The 22,143-nt window shown below is 39.2% G+C and overlaps 1 protein-coding gene across 1 annotated transcript in view; it reads right to left on the reverse strand.

Moving 5' to 3' along the window:
- Nucleotides 1-2,491: 2,491 nt before the first annotated feature.
- Nucleotides 2,492-22,143, reverse strand: part of pappa2 (pappalysin 2) — a 71,005-nt gene continuing 51,353 nt past the window's right edge. Inside the window, exons 23-27 of the mRNA XM_034888016.1 lie at nucleotides 21,453-21,585; nucleotides 20,420-20,541; nucleotides 16,792-16,863; nucleotides 8,185-8,283; nucleotides 2,492-4,036 (exon numbers count right to left, since the gene is read on the reverse strand). Coding sequence (XP_034743907.1) covers nucleotides 3,920-4,036; nucleotides 8,185-8,283; nucleotides 16,792-16,863; nucleotides 20,420-20,541; nucleotides 21,453-21,585 — 543 coding nt within the window. The 3' untranslated portion in view covers nucleotides 2,492-3,919. The remainder of the gene's footprint in view (nucleotides 4,037-8,184; nucleotides 8,284-16,791; nucleotides 16,864-20,419; nucleotides 20,542-21,452; nucleotides 21,586-22,143) is intronic.

A 22,143-nucleotide genomic window follows, 5' to 3' on the forward strand; every position in this document is an offset into this window, starting at 1 on the left:
CTGTATTGAAACTGCAAATAACAGTGTCTTAATGTTTTCATCTGCTTCTCTGTATGATTAAACTTCATGCAACAATGTCTTTAGAAAGCTTTATGCGACATTTCCACTAATACTGTGTGTTTATCGTGAGTATATTTAAACTTTTATATTACCTCTATTTGTTCTGTTGTTTTATTCATTGTGCAGTGGCCATGTTGGAGATTGATGTCAAAGAAACTTTTAACAAATCTCATATGTGAATACAAAAAATTACCACTTGTAGATTTTTGTATAAGCAGCAAAGTATTTCATAAATGCATCACATTATATCACAGATTGTTTTTCTTCTGTATGTAAATATACAACAGGTCACATTTTACACAACATTGCAGTGTGCTTTAGTAGATACAATATTGTATTGTAATTTCTCCTGTGTAGCTTAGTACAGCAATTGGATTAATCTGCTCTGTTGCAGTTGTGATGTAAAGAGCAGAGGGCTCTACTTTCTTATCTGATTATCTCCATTATCGGATTGTGATTGGTTGATTAAAAGATTACTGTATGCTTTTTTTAAATGGTAAAATGACAAACTAATTAAGTGTAATTGGAAATAAAGTGAATAAGGCAACATGACCTTTGAGATATATGTAAACTATCTGCATGATATTATCGTCTATACGGTCTCTGTGGCTATTACAAACTTTTTTCACTTTGATCTTTGCTACTTCAAAAAAACAATAAAGACTATATTATGAAGTGTCTGTATAGATATTCTTCAACCTTAATTTTTCAAAAGAAATCTTTTATAATTTGTTTGTACCATAGTTTTCCATGCTCTTGAATTACTTAATTTGTGCGTATAAAAAAAGCGTACCCGAGACATACTTGGGTAGTTTGAACACCATTTGATCAATTTGAAATTGGCCCAGCGGAATTCTTGCTGACGCCACAAGCTCAGCTCAGCTCTAACATTTACACCTCAACACAACTGTACTCTACGGTAATGTGACAGTGATCTCAAGTCAAATGTCCACTGGCAGATGGTGAGATGCAGTCAAAACATCTTCTATCCAAACTGTAATGTATGTTCAAAAACAAAACTAAAATGTAACATAGACTACACTGCCTTGTTCATTTTTCTTTATATATGTTGATTTTTATCAAATTTTAACATTAATTACCAATTCAAACCTTAATTTTACCCTCAGACACCTGATATGGCAACAACAAATATATTTATTTTCTGAGACCAATATGTATCCAAAAGACTTTTTATATCAAAACCCTACGGACACATTAGATTCAGCAGGGAATTACCAAAAAGCCTAAGATAAGAGCAGCTCACCGGGATAAAGATGGACAATGATCGGCCATTGTTTTCGGTAGCTGGTCTTACCCGGGAACTCAAATCAGAGCAATAGAAATTAGTTGGAGAAACCAACCACATATTCCAAATCTAAATGGTTACTTTCTCGCCTTTAAAAAATTCCTAAAACTTAAAGTGACAAAAAATGTAATAGCCTTGACCCTGTATCCAAATGTCGGCCATCACAGATGGTTGCTGAAAAGACCACTATGATTGGGCCCTAAAAAATGGACCTGCATAGTTTCTGCCCAATCCCGACCAAGCCAAAACCACAGCAGCAGTTTTTGGCCCAAGCCCAATTAGAACCTGAATTTCCAATATTAAAATGAATTCTTTTTTTATCTGTGTTCTTTTTTATCCTTGTATGTAAGTTGATAGTGGGTTTAGATATCCAGAAGATGGCGGTCACACACAGCCCATACATTATTAATGACGTTACTAGACTATGAGGTCTGCATTTTAAAACAGTAATACACGGGGAAATTTGCGCAAAAATTACAGCCCCTGGTTGAATTTGGTTGGGTACACCTAACCCAGTGGGGTTTGGCCATAGAATCAAAGCTTTAGCGCAGAATGCATACGGGGATACTTGGCTACCTGAAATCCAAACAAGTCAGCAAGAACATACACTTGGCAAGCTGCAGACTTTGAGTTGTAACAGTCTTCAGGCTGAGTGATGACATTTCCACAAAACAAGAACAGAGTAGAATGCAGCGAGAGAAAGGCCTCTGAATAACTGTCATGTTGCTGTAGCAGTAGGGACTGAAGTTACAGGTCGTTGTTGCTACTCCGGTCAGTTTGGTTAGAGCATTCAGACTATCAGTGGCAGGTGTGACACAATACTGAATTAATTCCTTCACATTATTATTATCTAATGGTAATTCAGCAATACTGGCAAACTTTTTTTGTTTTCTGTAATGTTGGTGAACTGACCCTTTAAAATTGCTTAGGATAATTTTCCTGTATTTATGTGTATTCACTTGTGATGCAAAACAATATACTGTGTATGTGAAGCTAAAGTATTAGAGTGAGGCCAATAATCCACCTGTGTGCGTGTGTACTGTATTGTTGAGTCAGCCACATTATACTAAATACAATATATTATTTGTTCATGTGCAGAAACCCACAAAACACATTACATAGCTTGATATAAAGTTGCTATTTATTTCATATAGAGTATAAAGTACTGTAAAATATCACAAAGAACATGATCAGATTTTATAGATACAATATGGGGTACTTCAGGATTTCCAGCTAGAGGATATCAGAACCTGATATACGAACATGCAAGCAGGAGAAGTTTGAAGTATGTATTGAGCAAAAAATATACCTAGGCTTCCCAAAAGTCTGTTATCTTCATCTACTGCTATGGTGACTGCAACAATTTATCAGTTATTCAGTTTTATGTGCACCTTTGTTTTAGTGGAAATCCGTGTTTTAGAACAATAATTCTGACATTTATATTTTACATTTGCCTGATTTTCCCATTCAGCTTAGGATGTAGTGTTTTTATTCAAAATAGGTGACATAATTTGTATGACATGTTTTTTTTGTGTAAATACAACTTAACACAATCACAGAAAATACAGGTATGGGAAGCCCTGTGCACATGCCGTATGGTTCATATAAATGTATTACTGGACCTTTGATATAAATAGTAATGGCTTGTGTGACTATAATATGTTAGATATGTTAGGTGATCCAAATATATTATTCTATACATGTTAGTCTTTACAGATATGTATTCTTTTACATTCCTAAAGAACCTGATGATGAAGACTGTAACAATTTTTTGAATTTGGGAGGATTGGTTTTTGACAGCAGAGATTAGTTTTTTTTTTGAAGAAATGTTCCATGAATGTGATTTTCTTTTACTCACTTGATTTAGAGTTGACTCGTCCTCATTTGGTTTTAAATAAGCCATCGGACAAGTTAAAAATCTTTTTTTGACTTTAGTATCATTCAAAGATGGTACTTTGAAATACTTCAATAGATAATGTTCTCCTCTAACTGGATGCTAGGGTAATCACAGTTAGCAGCAGTAGCCGGTACTGTCAGGTCTGTGCGTGGATTTAAACAGTTTTCAGGCAAAAACAGTTCTTATTTTTTTATCCCAAGCAAATTAAGTCCAGAAAAGTACTTGAATTTATTTACAATACTGATTTGATCCAATTAGGATGACTTCACTTGTGTTGTAACCCTATTTGAACTAGACCTGTGTTACGGTCTTGTTTTCAAAATAAAATATAATGTTCTGCTCTTACACAGATCCAGCAGTGAAGATGACCTTTGAGTTGTTAACAGGAAAAGAAAACAAATATTCATATGTGGATGTGTGGCTGGATTTGTCTAGGAAGGAATCACATTTTAAAACCAACATGAGTCATATGTGATGCTTTTTAACAGAAAGATCAATTATGATAAAATGGCCCCTTTTTATGTATGAAGTCTGACTTCAATTGTGTTTTTTGTATTACAAATGTTACAAATTTAGTATTTTGTTTGTTTGTTGTGGTGTATAGTCTGTGGTTTGACTCGGCTTAACACAAGTTCAGCCTCTTTAATCGCTCCATCTTATTGCATTCCTCCTCCGTCTCCTCCCAAGTGTTTGGCTTTGCTCTTATTTTCCTCGGCGTCCGGATCACGGCAAGTGCACTCATCCTCGTTGCAGTCCGCCCCAAACTGAATGACCTGTTGGTAAAAAAGCACAGCATTCAATGCTCGGCTTCCCGGAACCACTATAGATCTTTCAATCTGTGGCTGGATTCAAACAGAAACACAAGATGTGACTTTTCAGCCATGTCTGGTGCAGATGTCATTTTTAATGGATGACTAAACCAAGAAAAAACACATTCCATTTGGTTGGTTTCCCTGTTTAAAACTGCCTGAGATGGTCTTTGATGAAATCTGATAAAACAATGTGCATATATATGACCTATTCTAGTCCAGTAGTAAGGGGAACAAATGCGTAGAAAAGGACAAAAAGCAGCAGTGTAAAAGGAAATATTACATCAGCACTTTCAGTAAAAGCAGTTACTGAAAAATGCACTAGTTGAAGAGGCTTCCCAATAGGGTTGTTACATTTCAACTGTAGCAAAGAGTGGCGAAACTGACAATAAAAACTACATTTGCTTGAACTTACCAAGCAGCTAGTGAACTCACCTTCTACATTGGGATTGTGCTGAAAGGTGAGTATCGCTAAGTAATCTGAGTGTGGTCTTAGTAGACTTGTTGTATTTCCTCACAGTTTCAAAGAGAACTCCAACGACCCCCCAGAGGCCGATAAAGCGCATGATGTCAAATGGTTCAACCTGGCCTTTGAATGGCGAGAAACCTTGAGGGCCTTTGGGAGGGAAAGGAGGGAGGAACGCACCGCCGTGGAGGTGAACGGATGAACACATGTTAAGAATCAACAACAAGAGGCTGCCAGCTCTTGTCTAGGAAGCGAGCCATCACCACAGGTTGCAAAATAAACTCTGGTGCCCCGTGAAGCAGTCTGTTGCAAGAAATGTAAACATTCGCTCCTGGAGAGGAGTGAGAGGAAGATTGAGAGAAAAAAGGGAGAGGGGGAAAGCAGAGTGGGAGGCAGAGAAAGAAAATAAGGATGACTGCAAGCGGGTGAGAAGGAGGGTGGGAGGTAGCAACTTGTCGGCCTTCACTGTAGATTGCGCTCAGTTTTGGAGGGGTTGATGGCAGGATAATAGTTCCACTAAGAGGTCTCAACCAGCTGCAGAAGGCCCAAGCCGTACTTAAAATGCCAGCAGTCCCATTTAAGACGAATTGGCACTGCCATTAAATGTTTCCTTGATAGCATTATCTTGATTCATTGATGCATCCGCAGAACACTCCAAGCAAGACTCCACCTTTGACGCCTTCTAACAACCTTTGGAAAGAAAGGGCTCATTTTTGCCTCATCCACAGAAACAAAAGCCAAGTCTTTTGGCTGTTTCTGAGTGTTTGGATTTGTTGCCTCCCTAAAGAATTCATGTGACAAGAAAAGATATAAAATTGATGAAAGCAACTTTGAATTATGCAATTGATTCCAAACTTAAAAGCTTAAAAAAACAAAACACGTCCTATTTGTCTTCCTTCTGTTTGCCTTTTGCTGTATTTACTAATCTAGCCCTTTGCTGGAACACAGACTCCAGTTAACAAATCAAAAGAAGATTGTGTGTTTCCATAGATGAGGTGGCAGCTAAGATCTTTTCTTTTGGAGTCTTCCCTTTTGGCCGATGACTTGATCCTACCTCAATCATCTCTCCCTTGTCATCGCAGCAACTACCCTTGTAAATAAAACCAATACTTGCTGAGCTCCATAAAAAGGATGCAGCTGGACCGGTTTGACTGATCCAAACACAAATAGATATGAATATTGATTTAAATAATTGATGTAGTTCAGATGCAGGTTACTTATCCTGCCAGGTACTGGAACAAGTGCCACAATGTTATTTGCAGACTAAAGTAAAAATCCAACTCAACTATTCGTCATATTTGTGTGTTAATTGAAACCGTAGAAATTGGCTTAAAATATAAAAAAATGTTCTTGTTTGACAGCAGGGAAAATATGTGATGTGAGTCACGCTGTGTTAAAAACCTGTAATTTCCTACACCTGCACAGGTCGAGCCACATAGAAACAGAGAGTTCTGTAAACAAACCCACCTTCCACCACTCTTCATTACCACACTCTGCTCAATCGCTCTGCTGGAGCCGTGGTGGCAGTCAGGATGCTGACTCTCAAACCGGTTAAGTTGACTGCTGTTTTATAGTGGCCGACTAAACTGCAAACCGTCAGACACCTCGCTGCTCCCACCCCCCCCCGTAAAAGAGCAGTTAGTGGCAGTCTGGCAGCTCATTTACTATGATGGCAGCTTCTCGCTGAACTCCTTCTCAATTTAGGAAGGAGCTGCCAGTGAGTCATGGCGTGCTGCGGACATGAAGTAGACAGCCAAGGCTAGGCCAACTGTAGGCCATTGGAATTAATAGTCAGGGCCCCCTGATTGAGTGTCATGAATATATGGCTGTACAGTAGCCAAATAGGGTATAGTGAAGGGGGATGGGGCTTCTTCACAAATATCCACATGGGAGAGAAGTTCTCATGAAAGCACAAAAAAACAGGAAAAAAGATGTGTTTATGTAGAAGCATTTGAGGTAATGAGTGGCCTGGTTTCCACCACTGGCCTGACCTGGCCTTGCTCATTATTATTCATAACATTCCTCTTAGTCACCCAACATATACAGCAGTCATTTAGAGCGATTCATGTAACGTGATGCATTTTCATTTGTAGTGAGCATGAACAAGCTATCCCCAGGGAGTGTGTGTTAGGATGAATAAATACATTTTTTTTCAAACTGATAAGGCATGCATAAAAAAAAAATATTTGAAAATGCAAATACATTAAAGATCTGCATTACACTGAAGAGCTCCAGTAAAAATCTCCATTTTAACTGACTGGTCAGAAGTTGGATGGGATAAGGTAGTTTATCTATAGTCAGTTTATTTCCTACAGTAGATGGCGGTCAGCACGCCCCCGGTTTGGAGAAGCAGGCAGGAGTCCCGACACTGAAGCTAAGGACGGCCTTCTAGCCATCTAAAAAAAGGCCCGTCTAAAAAAAATAAAAAGTCCATATCAGTCGAAGTGTACGCTATGTATTTAGGATATTTTTTACGGCTTTACCTTCTACTAACTAACCAACCTCGATCAGTTAGTTTATTTGTTTTTGGGTGACTTTGGTGATTAAAAGGGTTAAGAGTCAACAACATTAACAAACTAACTAACCATTCAAGGCAGCAGTAGATCAGCATATCCTGTGTTCTACAAGGTAAAATGGAGTCTGGTGGCTTTGATGAGAGCATAGACATAAACTTCACCATAGACATAGGCTTCCCCCCATTAAAACTTAAACAGGGCTGTCTGACAGCGAGACAAATTGGTGAAAATATTTTTAAGATAGCATACACTTGAATTTATACGGATTCTGTTAGGTGGTCCTTTTTTACGTGGTTAACATAAATTTAGATGCGGACTCCGTTCACAGCAGTACATTGTTTAGCTTCAGTGTCGGTACTCCTGCCTGCAAACTGGGAGCGTACAAACTGCCATCTACTGTTGGTAATACACTGACTATGGATAAATTATACAAGCCCACTTTAAAAAATCCTAACTCTTTGTTCAAGATTCTTTAAATTAAGTGCTTTTGTGGACCACAACAACAATACTATATTGGAGTTAGCTAAAACTCTCATTGTGTAATTGATGAAAATCTCATTGGGTATGTTAGGTCCATACTGTAGTTATGTGTGTTCTGACTAGTTCTTGCTGCAGTGGAGGAATGGCTTAATATGAGAAGTGAGAAAGTATATAGCAGCATGGGGTGGTGAAAACCTGCTTATTTACCATTTGAGTGGAAAAGCTGGAGGGCACAAGTCCCCTCTGTTGTTTCAAGTACAGATGAGGGAGACTAAATAGGCACAGTCGTTAACAGCAGAGAGGGGAAAGTAGCAAGGATTTGTGTTTGTTTGCTTAGTAGAAGTCTCCTGCGTAGTAGCACAGTGCTCATGCCAAAAGAGATGGATTTCTACTACTGTAAACAGGAAGAATCTGGCTTTAAATACAGCTTCTAAGCTCCATCTTGATTGCAAGATGCAAGCAACAACACTTTTGCTACCTTTTAAACAAAGTGGACACAAATTGGAAGTTTTATTGTATCCAATACCCCCAAATTTATTTTTATTATTTAAATAAAATGGATGGTATAAAACTAATGAAAACCAATATTTATCTTTCTGTGTAAATACGGCTGACAGGAGGTGTAGCATTAGAAATGTCGGATTTTGTACCTTCCTGGTGGAGAGTGTAGACGGGCAGCAGTCTCCTCCATCGTACTGGCAATAGGCCCTGTTGTTGATGGTGTCACACCAGCCATCCCCTCCAAAAGGCTAGAAACAAGTTACAAACAAAAAACGGAGGTGTTAATATTCTCCCCCAAATGATGATTTTACATCACACAAGGCGGGGGAGGCCAAGAAGGCAGAATCTTCTCAGAAAAAAAGATTTTCAGTAAGTGGCAGACACTGTCATTGTAATGAATTTGTTTGGATCTAATGTCAAAATAAACGTTTAAAATACACGTCCAATACAAGTTTTAAATTCAGTCGTGCAAAAGAGTCAATTGCAAATAGCAAATACTTTACGTGCCCTTTATTTCAGTGGATACAGTCACTCAACCTTTGCTGCACATGTTAAGCCTAAGCATGCATTGGTAAACAAATTCAACCAAATGTGAAGCACTGATGCTAATGTTGGGGATAATCTGAGTATTCCGGGATAAGCTAATAAGTGGTTGCCAATGAGGAGGGAATTAACTACCCAAGGTGATAATAATAAAATAATAGCTTAGCATGATTTGTTTGAATCTTAGGTCTTAAGTATGATTTCTGGTAAGGCCTTAATAGTTTAAATGTAGTGATGGCCAAATGAAGCCTAATGAAGCTTTGTGAACACTTTTATTTGTTTTCTGAGCCCATTTGATGGCACTTTTGGTTTAAAGAAAAAGGCTCAAGGAATGGCATTTCAGTGTGCTCTCAACCCTTTGTTAAACAGAGAGCCACAGTGGGATCAGGAAATAAAGAAAATGGTTCATGAAGCTCCATTTGGCCATCACTAGTTAAATGCTAAGTTCATATTACATAAGCATAATTAGCTGTATAAATAAGCCATTTATCCTTCACATTATCTTTGTAAAACATGTGCATGATGCATATCATGGGGGCCAAGAAGATGTTGGACTACACTACTAAGGCCTCTTGAGGTGTTGGTCTAACTCACAAAAATAATTGCCCAATCTGATAAACGCAGTAGTGGCCAAATGACGCCTCATGAAGCTCTGTGAACCTTTTTTTGTTCTGAGCCCACAAAATGGTGCTGTTAGTATAAAGCTATAGTGCGTAGTCGCCCCATGAGGAATTCTAAATAATCAAAACAACACTGTCGCACGTCCAAATGATACAACCCTTATGTAATTGTGCACCGCCCTAACCCCTCCTCCACGCAGTTAGTAGTAGCCAAGGAAGACATGGAAGATTTAGAAAAACATGATGGACTCTTAAGAATAGGCCATTATCTTCCCTTGAGTTTCTGCGCACAAAAGTCACCGGATGACACAATCTTCTGAACATAGCCATACTGAGAAACAAAGAGAGTTGTGTGAAGCTGATAGTCTTGATTAGTTTTGTAGCAAGTAATTTGGCAATGGCTTGAATGTAACAGACGTTTGTTATTATCAAAAAGTTACACTGACAGGGCTTTAGTGGGCTCAGAAAACAAAGAAAATTGTTCTTGAAGCTTCATGAAGCTTTATTTGGTCATTGCTAGATAAACCTGATGATGAATCCAGTCACTCTCCTTGAAAGATAGAGTAGGTAAAGTTTGAATGTGGCTGCATATAGTGCTTATACGTATGCCTATATCATTTGTTTAAAGTGTGAACTGCATTATGGCACTGATGCCAGGTGAAACATCACATTGAGTTCGATGATAAATGAGCCGAGACCTCCTGCTACTTTTGTCTTTTCAAAGAGATGGTATAAACATTGTTTCTATTGGCATTCCAAGATAAACAATGTGACAAACTGACAAAATTATACATTTAATGTAATTAAGCAAGATAAGTTTACTTTAGCTGAATTTTAATAGAAACTAGGATAGACAGAGTAGACAGACAGATGTAATTTGATGACTGTATGCTTCACCTTACAAAGAATACTTATTTATGACAATTCCTCAAATTGCTTTTTTGAAATGCTCTGGCCAGTGTGGGAATCATTCTTGAAAAACTCTGGAGTGGCATGCAAATTTGTGGAATGTAAGTTACATAGAATATCAAACATGTCATGATGAAAACCTTTTTAATGTTTTTAGGCACAACCTTCAGGGCTTCCCTGAAGTGCCAAAAATATGAAAATAAGGGATCAGGGCCAAAGATACTTTTGGCTTTCTCCAATGAGCTGATGGAGTCAATTCAAAGACTTAGAGTTCTACCTAGCCTGCGCAGGGGGAGAGAGCAGCTGCTGAGAAGATTCCTGCATTTTTTTTGTCTGCACTTCAAAGAACTCCTTACTTGACAAATCCCCTTGCCTTTCCCAACTAAACTGACTTGGCATTAATAAATCTATTTAATCGTTTTGTTTCTGAGTAAATACTTTACCAGCAATTGCACCAGATGCCTTACCCAAATCACTACTAGTATGCAAATCGTTGTTACCTTCGGTCTTGGGCAGTCATGCGTAATACAGACTTGCTTAGTCTGTTGTCAGTTTCATTTGTATCTTACATATTTCCATAGCTGAGCTTTGATGTGGGTTTGATCTCCATTTCACATACACATTTAAGAAATCGAGTTAGTGCCAAAATCTGTAAATAATCAGATGACTTAGGTGCTCATAAACACATGATTAAAGTCTATGACTGCACTTCAAAATGCCACTCACTGCCAGGTGTGTGCCAAATGTTGCTGCTTTTACTTCCATATTTAAAAAAGTCACATGTTAAAACCCCTTTTCACTAAAGAACCACTTCTAATGCATGGTTTCCAGCAATGAGCTGATTGCGTGTCCCTGTGCCATCCTCCCAGTGAAGTACATGCAGCTGACACAGTTGGGTGCAGGGTTAGGTACCTTTCCACCTGTAAACCTCAAACCTTCGAAAACACATCAAGGTTAAGAACCCAGTTAATGGCAACATCAGAAAACATTCAGGCTATTTCTTTGTGATCCAATTGTTTTTGTTTTATTATTTGAAACAAACAAAAGAGTTTGTACACACCAGTTGTAGTGTAGAAGATATCCAGGCTATTATATTATATATATATATATATATATATATATATATATATATATATATATATATATATATATATATATATATATATAAGAGAGGGGGATTTTTTTTTAAATCCCCCTCTCACCCCTTGTGGGATGGTATGGTCAACCTCAGGCTTGGGTCCTCTACCAGAGGCCTGGGAGTTTGAGGGTTCTGCGCAGTATCTTAGCTGTTCCTAGGACTGCACTCTTCTGGACAGATACCTCTGATGTCTTACCTGGAATCTGCTGGAGCCACTCTCCCAGTTTGGGGGTCACAGCCCCCAGTGCTCCGATTACCCCTGGCACCACTGTTGCTCTTACTTTCCACATCTTTTCTAGCTCCTCTTTCAGCCCTTGGTATTTCTCAAAGCTTCTCGTGTTCCTTGTTCTTGATGTTGCTGTTGCTTGGGATTGCCACATCTATCACTACTGACTTCTTCTGCTGTTTGTCAATCAACACGATGTCTGGTTGGTTAGCCATCACCAATTTGTCAGTCTGGATCTTGAAGTCCCACAAGATCTTAGCTCGGTCATTCTTGACTACCTTAGGAGGTGTCTTGCATTTTGACCTTGGCACTTTAAGCCCATACTTGTGGCAGATGTTCCTGTACACTAGGACAGCTACCTGGTTATGGCATTCCATGTACACACTTACTACCTGCATCTTACACCCTGCTGTTATGTGCTGTACTGTCTCAGGGGCATCCTTGCACAGTCTGCAACTGGGGTCCTGCCTGGTGTTGTAGACCCCAGTCTCTATTGATCTTGTACTGAGTGCCTGTTCTTGTGCTGCCATTGTTAGCGCCTCTGTGCTGTCCTTCAGTCAAGCCTTTTCCAGCCACTGGTAGGATTTCTTGATATCAGCCACTTCTTCTATTTGTCTGTGGTACACGCCGTGCAGCGGCTTGACCCTCCATGACGTTTTTTCCTCCTCCTTGTCCTCACCTTCGGGTTTCTGCTGCCTGGGGTATTCACTAAGCCCTTCATCTTTGGGGGCCATCTTTCTGATGTACTCCTGGATCTTCGTCGTTTCATCCTGGACAGCGGTCTTGACACTCACTAGCCCTCGGCCTCCCTTGCTACGCTTGGTGTACAGTCTCATGGTGCTGGATTTGGGGTAAAACCCTCCATGCATTGTGAGGATCTTTCTCGTCTTGATGTCAGTAGCCTCTATCTCCTCCTTTTGCCAGTTTATTATACCAGCGGGGTATCTGATGACTGGCAGGGCGTATGTGTTGGTGGCTCGGATCTTGTTTTTCCCGTTCAGCTGACTTTTTAGGACCTGCCTCATTCTTTGTAGGTATTTGGCTGTGGCGGTCTTCCTTGCTGCCTCCGCATGGTTTCCGTTAGCCTATCGCAACCCAAGGTATTTGTAGTTATCCTGAACATCTGCAATGTGGCCTTGTGGTAGTTCAATCCCTTCCCCTTAGCTCCTGGATAGCTCAGGGGTTCATGCCGCTGACTTCGGTACAGGTGATTGTCGGTTTGAATCTCGGTGAGGGGGAGAGTATCTAGATGATCGTATGTTCGATTCCTGATTCAGCGTAGGTGTATCAAGGTGGATCCTTAGGCAAGGTCCTTAATGCTACTGGCCTACCTCAGCCATGAGTGGAACCGCAAATACAAGAGCCATACCGGCTCGGATGTCGCGTTGCGTCAGTTGCTAGGGAACCAGGGCAACTTGAGGCTACTGTACAAAACATACATGGACTAGTACAGAAAACATGGATGTGATGCAATGCTACTATACAAGCAACCCCAGTGATACACCCTCTATATATATATATATATATATATATATATATATATATATGTATGTATACTATAAGCCAGAGGATAACTTCATGTGTCAGACGTGTAGCAGAGGTTAGAATCAGAAATGTTCTTTTTGTTTATATCCTGCCTAATATAGTGATATAAACGTAACTTTCCCTAATCTTAAATGTGAAACTTTTTGTTACTTACAGACTGGAAAGCCAACATACAGTGGTTCATGATGTGATTAAGGGGATTAAGAGTGTCCACCAACCAAAAGTAGATTAGATAGATTATGTCCTCTTTGCCTAGATTCCATTTAAATTATGCATGAGTCAATGCATTTGATTGCCTTTCTGTTACACACTTTTTCAATAATGCTGAGAACAATCGAAGAAAGCCACTTCTATTAAGACACAGCAGGTTTTTGTCGGTGATAAAACTATTTCTAAAGGTATAAAGTAGATGAAACCATTACAGAACAGTCTCAGCCTGGCAATTGTACTATTCAGGGGCTGCTGATTCAATGTGATTCATGAGCTGACTTTTACATTAATTGTCAATGGGTAAAAAAGAGAGGCAGAGTAAGAGAAAGATTGGGAGCAATGGCATCTGGATGAGATCTGGCATGGTACATATGCAGCACATGTGGTCTGATATAATTTACAGTGTTGTCATGGAGGAGCAGGTTATAAGCAACTGTTTTGCCTAGCAACATTCACGGGAAGGTGGAAGGGGAAAATGTAGTGCTGGCAATTGGAAGAATATTTTAATACCGAGAGACATCAACAGTTTATGTGTTCCATCGGTAGTTCCAGCCTCTTCTGAACCCAACGGTTGAATGCCAAATAAAACTGGTTTTATGATTTTAGATGATATACATTGCTTAAATATTACTGAGCACAGATGGGTATGAAATTGTAACTAACTTTCAATTAAGATACAAACTATAGGACATGAAATATGATGAAATTGAACAAGCCCAAAAGTCTAGTAATGCTACAGCGGCCTCTAAGTGCAGAACTGATTGTTATAACCCACAATATGAAGGAGTTGGACAGAACAGCATACGGACCATTTTGCTTTCCTTTTCTACTAGTAGTGATCAGAGTAATGGGAGGTTTAGCTTGAAGATGCTGGAGGGGAAGACCATGAGGTCTTAAAAATCTGAAGAATTGTTTACCCCCAAGGGCTTGAATGTGCTCAGGATAATCATAGTAAAATATCAATAATGTTTGATATTACTTATCACTTACTTAAAACAAGAGAATATGTGGAAGTATATAATCATAACTCAAGGTCCACGTACAGTACAAGCTTTCTTCTGGAACTTTCGAAATAATGTCACAGTATTCACCAGTTGATGGATTTTGGCCAGTTGTCGAGATAGCTCACTTACACTTATAGATCTCCTAACACTATGAGCCTGAACACCAGCTACTTCTTGTTGTTCCCACGTCCAATTTTGTGACTAGAGGTGATCAGGCTTATGCTGTCAGAGCTCCCAAACTCTGGAATGCACTTCCTGTAGAGTTTCAATGATCTTCATCCATATCAACTTTTAAAAAACTTAACAAAATTATAAACGCAACACTTTTGTTTTTGCACCCATTTTTCATGAACTGAACTCAAACATCTAAGATTATTTTCTATGTACACAAAAGGCTTATTTCTCTCAAATATTGTTAAAAAAACGGTCTAAATCTGTGTCAGTGAGCGCTTCACCTTTGCAGAGATAATTCATCCACCTCAAAGGTGTGCCATATCAACATGCTGATTAGACAGCATGATTATTGCACAGGTGTGCCTTAGGCTGGCCAAAATAAAAGGCCACTCTAAAATGTGCAGTTTTATTGTATTTGGGGGGGGGGGGTCAGTATCTGGTGTTTTGATAAGGGTTAGGGTTCAACCATCCCTTTCTCTCTCAACCTGACTGCAGTTTGTCGTCGTAACCGACTTGATTGAGCAAATGCTCACTTTTAATGGCGTCTGGCACTTTGTTAAGGTATTCTCTTTATGGATGAACCCTAACACCAGATACTGACTGGTTTTCGGGCTCCTCCCGGTTTTCTTTGCCCAGTGGGTAAGATAACATCCAACAAAGAATATTACACAAATTTTAATTGTAAACCCTTTGACTTTGCTACCAATTTTTGCTTGTCTCAGTCAAACATGTAGTTATACAAATAACCAGTTACATTTTACTATAAGAAATATCCTGCTATTGTTTCCAATTTCTTTTCTTTGAAAATGTATGTAAATTCACAATACATTAGATTGTGTTACCTTGTCAATCAACACAACATTTTATATGGCTCCCTTTGTAAAACAGAAAAATGTTTCAGCACACACAAGGGAAGACTGTTTTGGAGCTAGGCAGAATGTTTTAAAGGCCTTGTGTCGGCCCTAAATAATTAATCTTAATCTAACACCATGCAGTGATTAATTTATTTTCCTTTATCAGATAATCCATTAGGCTTGGCAGGCCTAAAAACATTTGGCAATGCCAAGATCCCTGTTAGAAGAAAAAAAATGCTTCTTTGGACTGATTTGAAAAGGATTCTTGTAAAGTTTTAAGTGTGAGAATATAAAATAAATGTTATCATGAAATGAGAAGCACATTGCATACTGGCTCTGGTATCTAGTGATGACAACAGGAATACAGCATGTTTTACTTCATGTTTAATATTTTTTGAATAGTCTGGCTAGAGCAGTAGATTAAATGTAGTTATGCCCAGAAATAGTGTAATTGTTTCAAGAGTTAAGTAGTACCTATCTTGACAATATGAAAATATCCTTGATAATAACGGGATAAAAGCCAAACTGAGATCTTCCTGACCTTGAGGCTTTGAAAGCACACCTTAGCATTGTAGATGTGCTACGTAAGAACGGAATCACAGTTTCACCCAATGTTTATGAAAACAGAGGCACCAGTTGGTTAAGCAAGATGTATCAAACTCTGTTACCAAAGCCCCTTTGGGCAATTTCACTTTATGAGGGTAGTAACAGTAGTATGAGTTCCCCCAGCCTGCCTATGGTCCCCCAGGGGCTTGAAATGACGATAGCCCTGGGTATCCTGTTCTGCTTTCAAGAAAATGAAAGCTCAGATGGGCCGACTTGGAATCTTCCCCTTATGATGTCACAAGGAGCAAGGTTACCTCCCCTTTTTCTGCTCAGCCCGTCCAGAGAATTTGGCCCGCCCATGAAAAAAGAGAGACATCTTGGGTTTCAAACAAGCAAAGCATGGCAGTTGGTCGAGGCCCCATCCACACCCTCCACCTTGTGCGTCTCCTCCCCAATAGCATTTAAAGCTACAGACACAGAAATGGCACATCCTAAGGAAAGCTCTTTTTGGGACTGGCTCTAGTGGCTGTAATTCGGCACTTTGGCAGAATTTTGGGAAAGAGACTTCAGATTCAGTATTAGTGGACTACTAGGGACTATATAAAAGCATCATGTTATGGGACCTTTAAGTGATATGTATTTGATGTCAGCTTGAATGAACACCAAAGCACACCTATGTATCATGAAAACCATGATATGGTACAATGTATGAGTACAAACAGTGCATGTAGCCATCCATTTTGATGGCCTTTCACTTTTTTGAACTTATTTTGTTCTCTTTTTACCACACTTAAAACATCAGATCTCTGACAGAGAAACATCTTAACTCAGGTACTGCAGTAACTACTTTTATAGTCCTTATAGTCACAACTAAAATAGACATCCACTCAATTAACAGTTTCAAATATGTGAGTGATATCTGCACGGAAATTATTTTCACATACTCCTGTATTTTTTGCACTCCTGCTTGGCTGTTTGGACTCTTACCTCACATGACTGGATGCAATGGATATGTTGAGGGTCAGGGTACCACTTCATCATCCCTGTGCAGACTATGCTCTGGAAAACAAAGTTAAAACATAACAGTTGACCAACGCAGTCACAGGAAATGGGTGGAAATGGAAAACCACAGTTTGCCATGGAAAACAATATCACACTCAGTCACAAAAGCATTTTTTTTAGGAGTTGTGTAAGCTTGAGGCTCCATAGTAATACTAGTAGAGGTAAAACCATTGATTTGAGGAGAACATCCATTATGTAGCCATTGACGGAGGATAATGCCAACCTCCTCTAATTCATTTCACGAAAAATCTTTGCTGCCTTTTTGTTTGTTTGCATAAAAACCTTAAGGGAATGCAAAACTCAAAATTCTGTGGTGACATTGGGTGAGGTTGTGTTCTTCTGGCAGTTTTTTGACCCTGGGCATTTACAAGATAGTTAGCAGATAGCTTGCCTAACAAATATGGACAGAGAAATTGGACCCTCCCCTGTGATTTCCTGTGCAGCCTGACCCAGCAATGGAGACCATATTCTGAGATTTGAGATAATATAATGCCTCGAAATCACAAGGCAGTGTCAGAGATATGGCGTAAGTAACCAGACCTCCATCCAACTATTTGACCTTGGCAAGGGTGGATTAACTGGCTGGCTGACCACCCAAAAGAGAGGTGAAACTGAAGTAGTGTTTGAGACATCATAACGTAAAAGCGATTCCTGAGATCTGATATTGGGTAACATAACCCACATTTGAAGCAACAACAGTGCTATAACTCTGACCCAAGAGCTGACATTCCACGAGTTTGTTGATGGTGACTGTGTGTGTGTGTGTGTGCATTTCCTAACAGTCTTGACGTCAACTGGAACCTTTACTCTTGCTCTTTGCCTGTGATTTCCAGTAATGCAAAAACACTTGAATGATAACGAAGGCAAAACTCAAACACACAATGTGGATTTTGTTGTGTGATAGTGTGTGATTAGCTGGTGCAGCCGGGATTTAAGTTTTGATCCGCTAACCTTGTGGTTGCGGGGCAACCATTTTACCTCCGGGACAAAACCCACCACAACTATGCTCACTCCAAAATATATCCAATTAAAAAAGTGTTGTAACTGTAAAGGTGTTGTTTAAAAGCTTTTTTAAATGTAATTAATGACAAGATGATTTCAATGTCCACTGCAATGTTCTGTTTTCTGTACAGACAAAGTGGCGGATGACTTCAGTAGACTCAAAAACATGATCTGAGTCCTTTATTAGAAAGAGCTGGAAATTGTCTCCCTGCATAACCTGATTTCACATTACATTTGTTAAAGACTCTTTTGAAATTTTAATTTGATAATAATATATTCCTAGTGTATCTGGTGTTAATGTTAATTAAATTTTATTTTATTCATAGTACATATTCATAACAAGAGTTATCTTAAGACACTTTACAGATAGAGTAGGTCTAGACCCCACTCTATAATTTACAAAAACCCAACAATTCCAGTAATTTCACTTAGAGCAAGAATTTAGTGTCAAGGAAAAACTTCCTTTTAGGGAAAAACCTAGAGGGGTGAGGAAAATTTCCTTTTAGGGAGAAACCTCAGACAGACCCTGGCTCTTGGTAGGCGGTGTCTGACAGTTGGGGTATTTATATTCAAAAATAAAGATAATGTATAACTAGAAATATTAGTTATAGTAGTTGTAGTACATGTAGCACAGAGTTAACTAAAAGGCTGAGATGGCGGCAAGCAGAAAAATTGCTAAAGTGAGTTGTTCAAAACTTTTATTTAGTAAACTCTGTGTACACAAACAATGTTCTCAATGCTTGAGTTCATGTATAGAGCCCCTGGTGATACTTCAAGCAAAGTTTCATATTGTGTCCGTGAGATTTTAAAAATAGTGATTTCGATGCTATTATAGAAGTGCCCCTAGCTCTCACATTCAAAAGGACATTTGACCGAAATTGAAAATATGGTCAATCTTAAAAGTGGTGCTTCCATCCCAATTATGCTTTTAAACAAAAGTTCTACGTGGGTACATTCTCAAAAAGACCGTAGGTTTTGGCTTGAGTTACGCTTTAAACAACAACAGAGATGTAAGCACTAATGGTGTCTTTTAAGGACACAATTTTTAGGTTTTGATAATGTTACTAGGTAATGTACCTGATAAATAAACTAATAAATAAATACTATTAAATAATATTGAATTGGATCAAATAAACATTGATTTGAAGCATATCATTGGCATATGTATTTATTACCTACCAGTTTGTGATCAATAGTAGTGTGGCAAATACAGATTTTTCCATACAAACACAAAACTGCACTTAAGCTGCCGTTAATAGATAATGTGATTTTTAAGATACACAATATCAGCACAATGGTCATGCCAAAAGCCAAAATGTCAAAAAATCTGCTGAAACCGCATTTAGAACCGGATGGGATGGAAACATTTAAAAGGAATAGTCATCCATGGTTCTGCAGGTTCAAATTGATGTGTGCACTTCATTAATCACAGGTAGAGCCTTGATTCTATGCCCGAACCTGATAAGGCTACGATATTTATCATAAATTATATTTGACATTTGTCTCCTTGACTTTTTATTGCTGTTCAAAATGAATGTCACTGACAGCTGTTGCCTAGAACATTCTCTAGACTCTCGCCATCATTAATGACGAGAAATGTTATACAATCTCTGTCTAATGTGGCATATGACACATATGTTTTTGGGCTGTGCTGAATGTTCAAGAAGGCGGATATTGTGTCACAAATGTCTGGTTATACACTGAAAAGACTTTAGTTGACTTCAGCTTGAAATTAATTTTAAAAAAATATTTACAGTGGAAATTCAGGATTTTAACTGGGCTTAGGCCCAAAACTGCTGCCTTAGTTCAGACTCGGGTCAGTCTTGGACAGACGCTATGCGGGTTTATGTAGGGTCAAGCCTGATTTTATTTTGGGCCTGATCATGTCTAGTCACAGGGATAACTGTACAGCCTGTATGTTATGTAGCCTCATGTTTCTCAACTATGAGAGAAATACTTAAATGACATTGCAACAAATGTTTAACAATAAGCCTGCTTTACAAACTGGAGATATAACGATGTTGGCATTCGCCAGGCAAGGAAGTTCTAATGAAAGACACTTTAAGGGTTGCATAATGGGTGAAATCTAGCCTTTTGGTTCTCGAGGTATACTAGCGGTAAAGTTCTCGTCGGGCTGTGTAGTTTTGAATTTGACCATTATTTATTCAGGGTGCCCAACTTTATGGAAGTGCAATAATAAATTGTGGGAATTACCCCTTGGTACTAAGAGACAACAATTGTGGCAGTAGAAAACAGATAAAGCCGGTTTCAAAGCTTTTACAGACAGCATTTAAGCTGCTTTTGTAAAGGCCAAAACTTTATTGGTATAGCAGCAAACCGTCAGTAGACAGACAGTCTAGAAGATGTGTTGCTACAGTATGTGGGTACTCCTGTCCATGTTTGTGTATATGTGGCAGTGTTATGTGTATAACTGTAAAAGATAACATTCCCCTTGACAGGTTGCTGTTATTACTTTTTCAATTTGTGATATGAAGATGTGTTAAGTTTTGCTTAAATTCAGTTACTTGACATCAGTCCTCAGGAGACTCACCTGGATTTTGGTTGGTAGCATCCAGTGCTTTAAAGACTCAACTGTAGTGCCACTGGGCAGCGTCACCGGGTCACGCAGATCCATGTCTAGAGCCACAATGCATGTTGGGTAACAAATAGCACCTGCAAGTCAAAGTTTTTTTTTTTAAATACATGTTCAAACAATAATAAAAAAACAGACCACATAACTTCCGACGTGCCGTCTGTCACTCCCCAGTCAAGTGCAGATTTGAGTCGCGCATGCTCAGATTTAAAGTGTTTACAGCATTTCATGTCATACTGAAATTTGTGAAATCCATGGAATGATAAACCTTTCTCCCTACAAACAATACCAGAAGATGGGATTCATTTCAAAAAGGTTTTAGCTATCTATGATTGTTGGATTGCTAACGTTAGCTCAAAACAACCTTGTTGTGTTGATTGCTAAGTTATAGCCAGCAGTGAACAAACTTCGTTAAGTAGGCCCATTTTTACAGAAGTCTCTCGTCAGCATCTTGTGTGCTACTTGTCGCAAAGTGACTCATGCCCAACTCACATCTTCACTCGTTGCAAAGTGACGTATACGCGACTCAAATCTGCACTCGACTTACATTGGGGAGTGGCACCGTCCCCAGTGGTCTAGACTTTTGGCAACCATCACCCTGCAAGGGCTTCTAGTGTGTGTGTGTGTGTGTGTGTGTGTGTGTGTGTGCGCGTGTGCGTGTGCATTTGCAGGGGGTCATTATGGAGAGATGCTTAAATATGCCTCTGTGTTTAGACAAAATGCTTGAGCTGGTCAGTGACTCAAAGGATATCAATAGAAAAGGAGGAATGAGTGTGAGAAGAGGAGAAAAAGCACAAGTGTTTACCAAAACATGCTTGACTGCCATGATTGCTTTGTTTGTTCAGTCAAGCAGTGTGTAACCAGACAAGCCAAAGACTAGGCAGGCTACTGTGTATGTCTTTATTTAGTTTGACAGATGAAGAGAATATAATGAGCACTGTTTAACTTTGATAGATTACACTGTCATTGCTAAAAGAAGGGTTACACTCACCAACATCCATCCCTTGGTCACAGCTGTACTCTACAGAGTTGAGATCTGGAGGAGGAGAGCACGATCCCTTGATTTTGGTGCACATCGTAAACTCTCCAGTCCATTCACCCTCCTTAGTGCAGCGAATCTCCCTCTGGAAACAAACAGATAATAAAATTAATGCGGCCTGTTGGGCATACTCCCAGGCTCCCTCCAGGATCCTTGCGAGTGTGGAGATCTCATCCGTTGTTCCACAACCAGGACGGAATCCGCATTGTTCCTCTTCAATCTGAGGTTCGACTATCGGCCGAACCCTCCTTTCCAGCACCTTGGAGTAGACTTTACCAGGGAGGCTGAGAAGAGGGATACCCCTGTAATTGGCTAACACCCCCTGGTCCCCCTTTTTGAAGAGGGGAACCACCACCCGGTCTGCCACTCCCTGGGTACCGTCCCAGACCTCCAAGCAATGATGAAGAGGCGTGTCAACCAAGAAAGCCCCTTCACACCCAGAGCTTTCACCATTTTTACATTTCAGGTAAAAAAAAAAAAGTCTTTAAAAAATATAAAATAAACATTTAGAAATGCAGATTTAGGCCAGTTCTGGTGCAGTATATTTGATGAAAAAAAATGCTGGTTTACCATTTTAACTTACTTCAAATATATGAAGATTATTAGAAACACATTTCCACATTAATGCAACCTGTACCTCCTT

This window comes from Etheostoma cragini, chromosome 12 (assembly GCF_013103735.1).
Source record: "Etheostoma cragini isolate CJK2018 chromosome 12, CSU_Ecrag_1.0, whole genome shotgun sequence".
NCBI classification, from domain to species: domain Eukaryota; kingdom Metazoa; phylum Chordata; class Actinopteri; order Perciformes; family Percidae; genus Etheostoma; species Etheostoma cragini.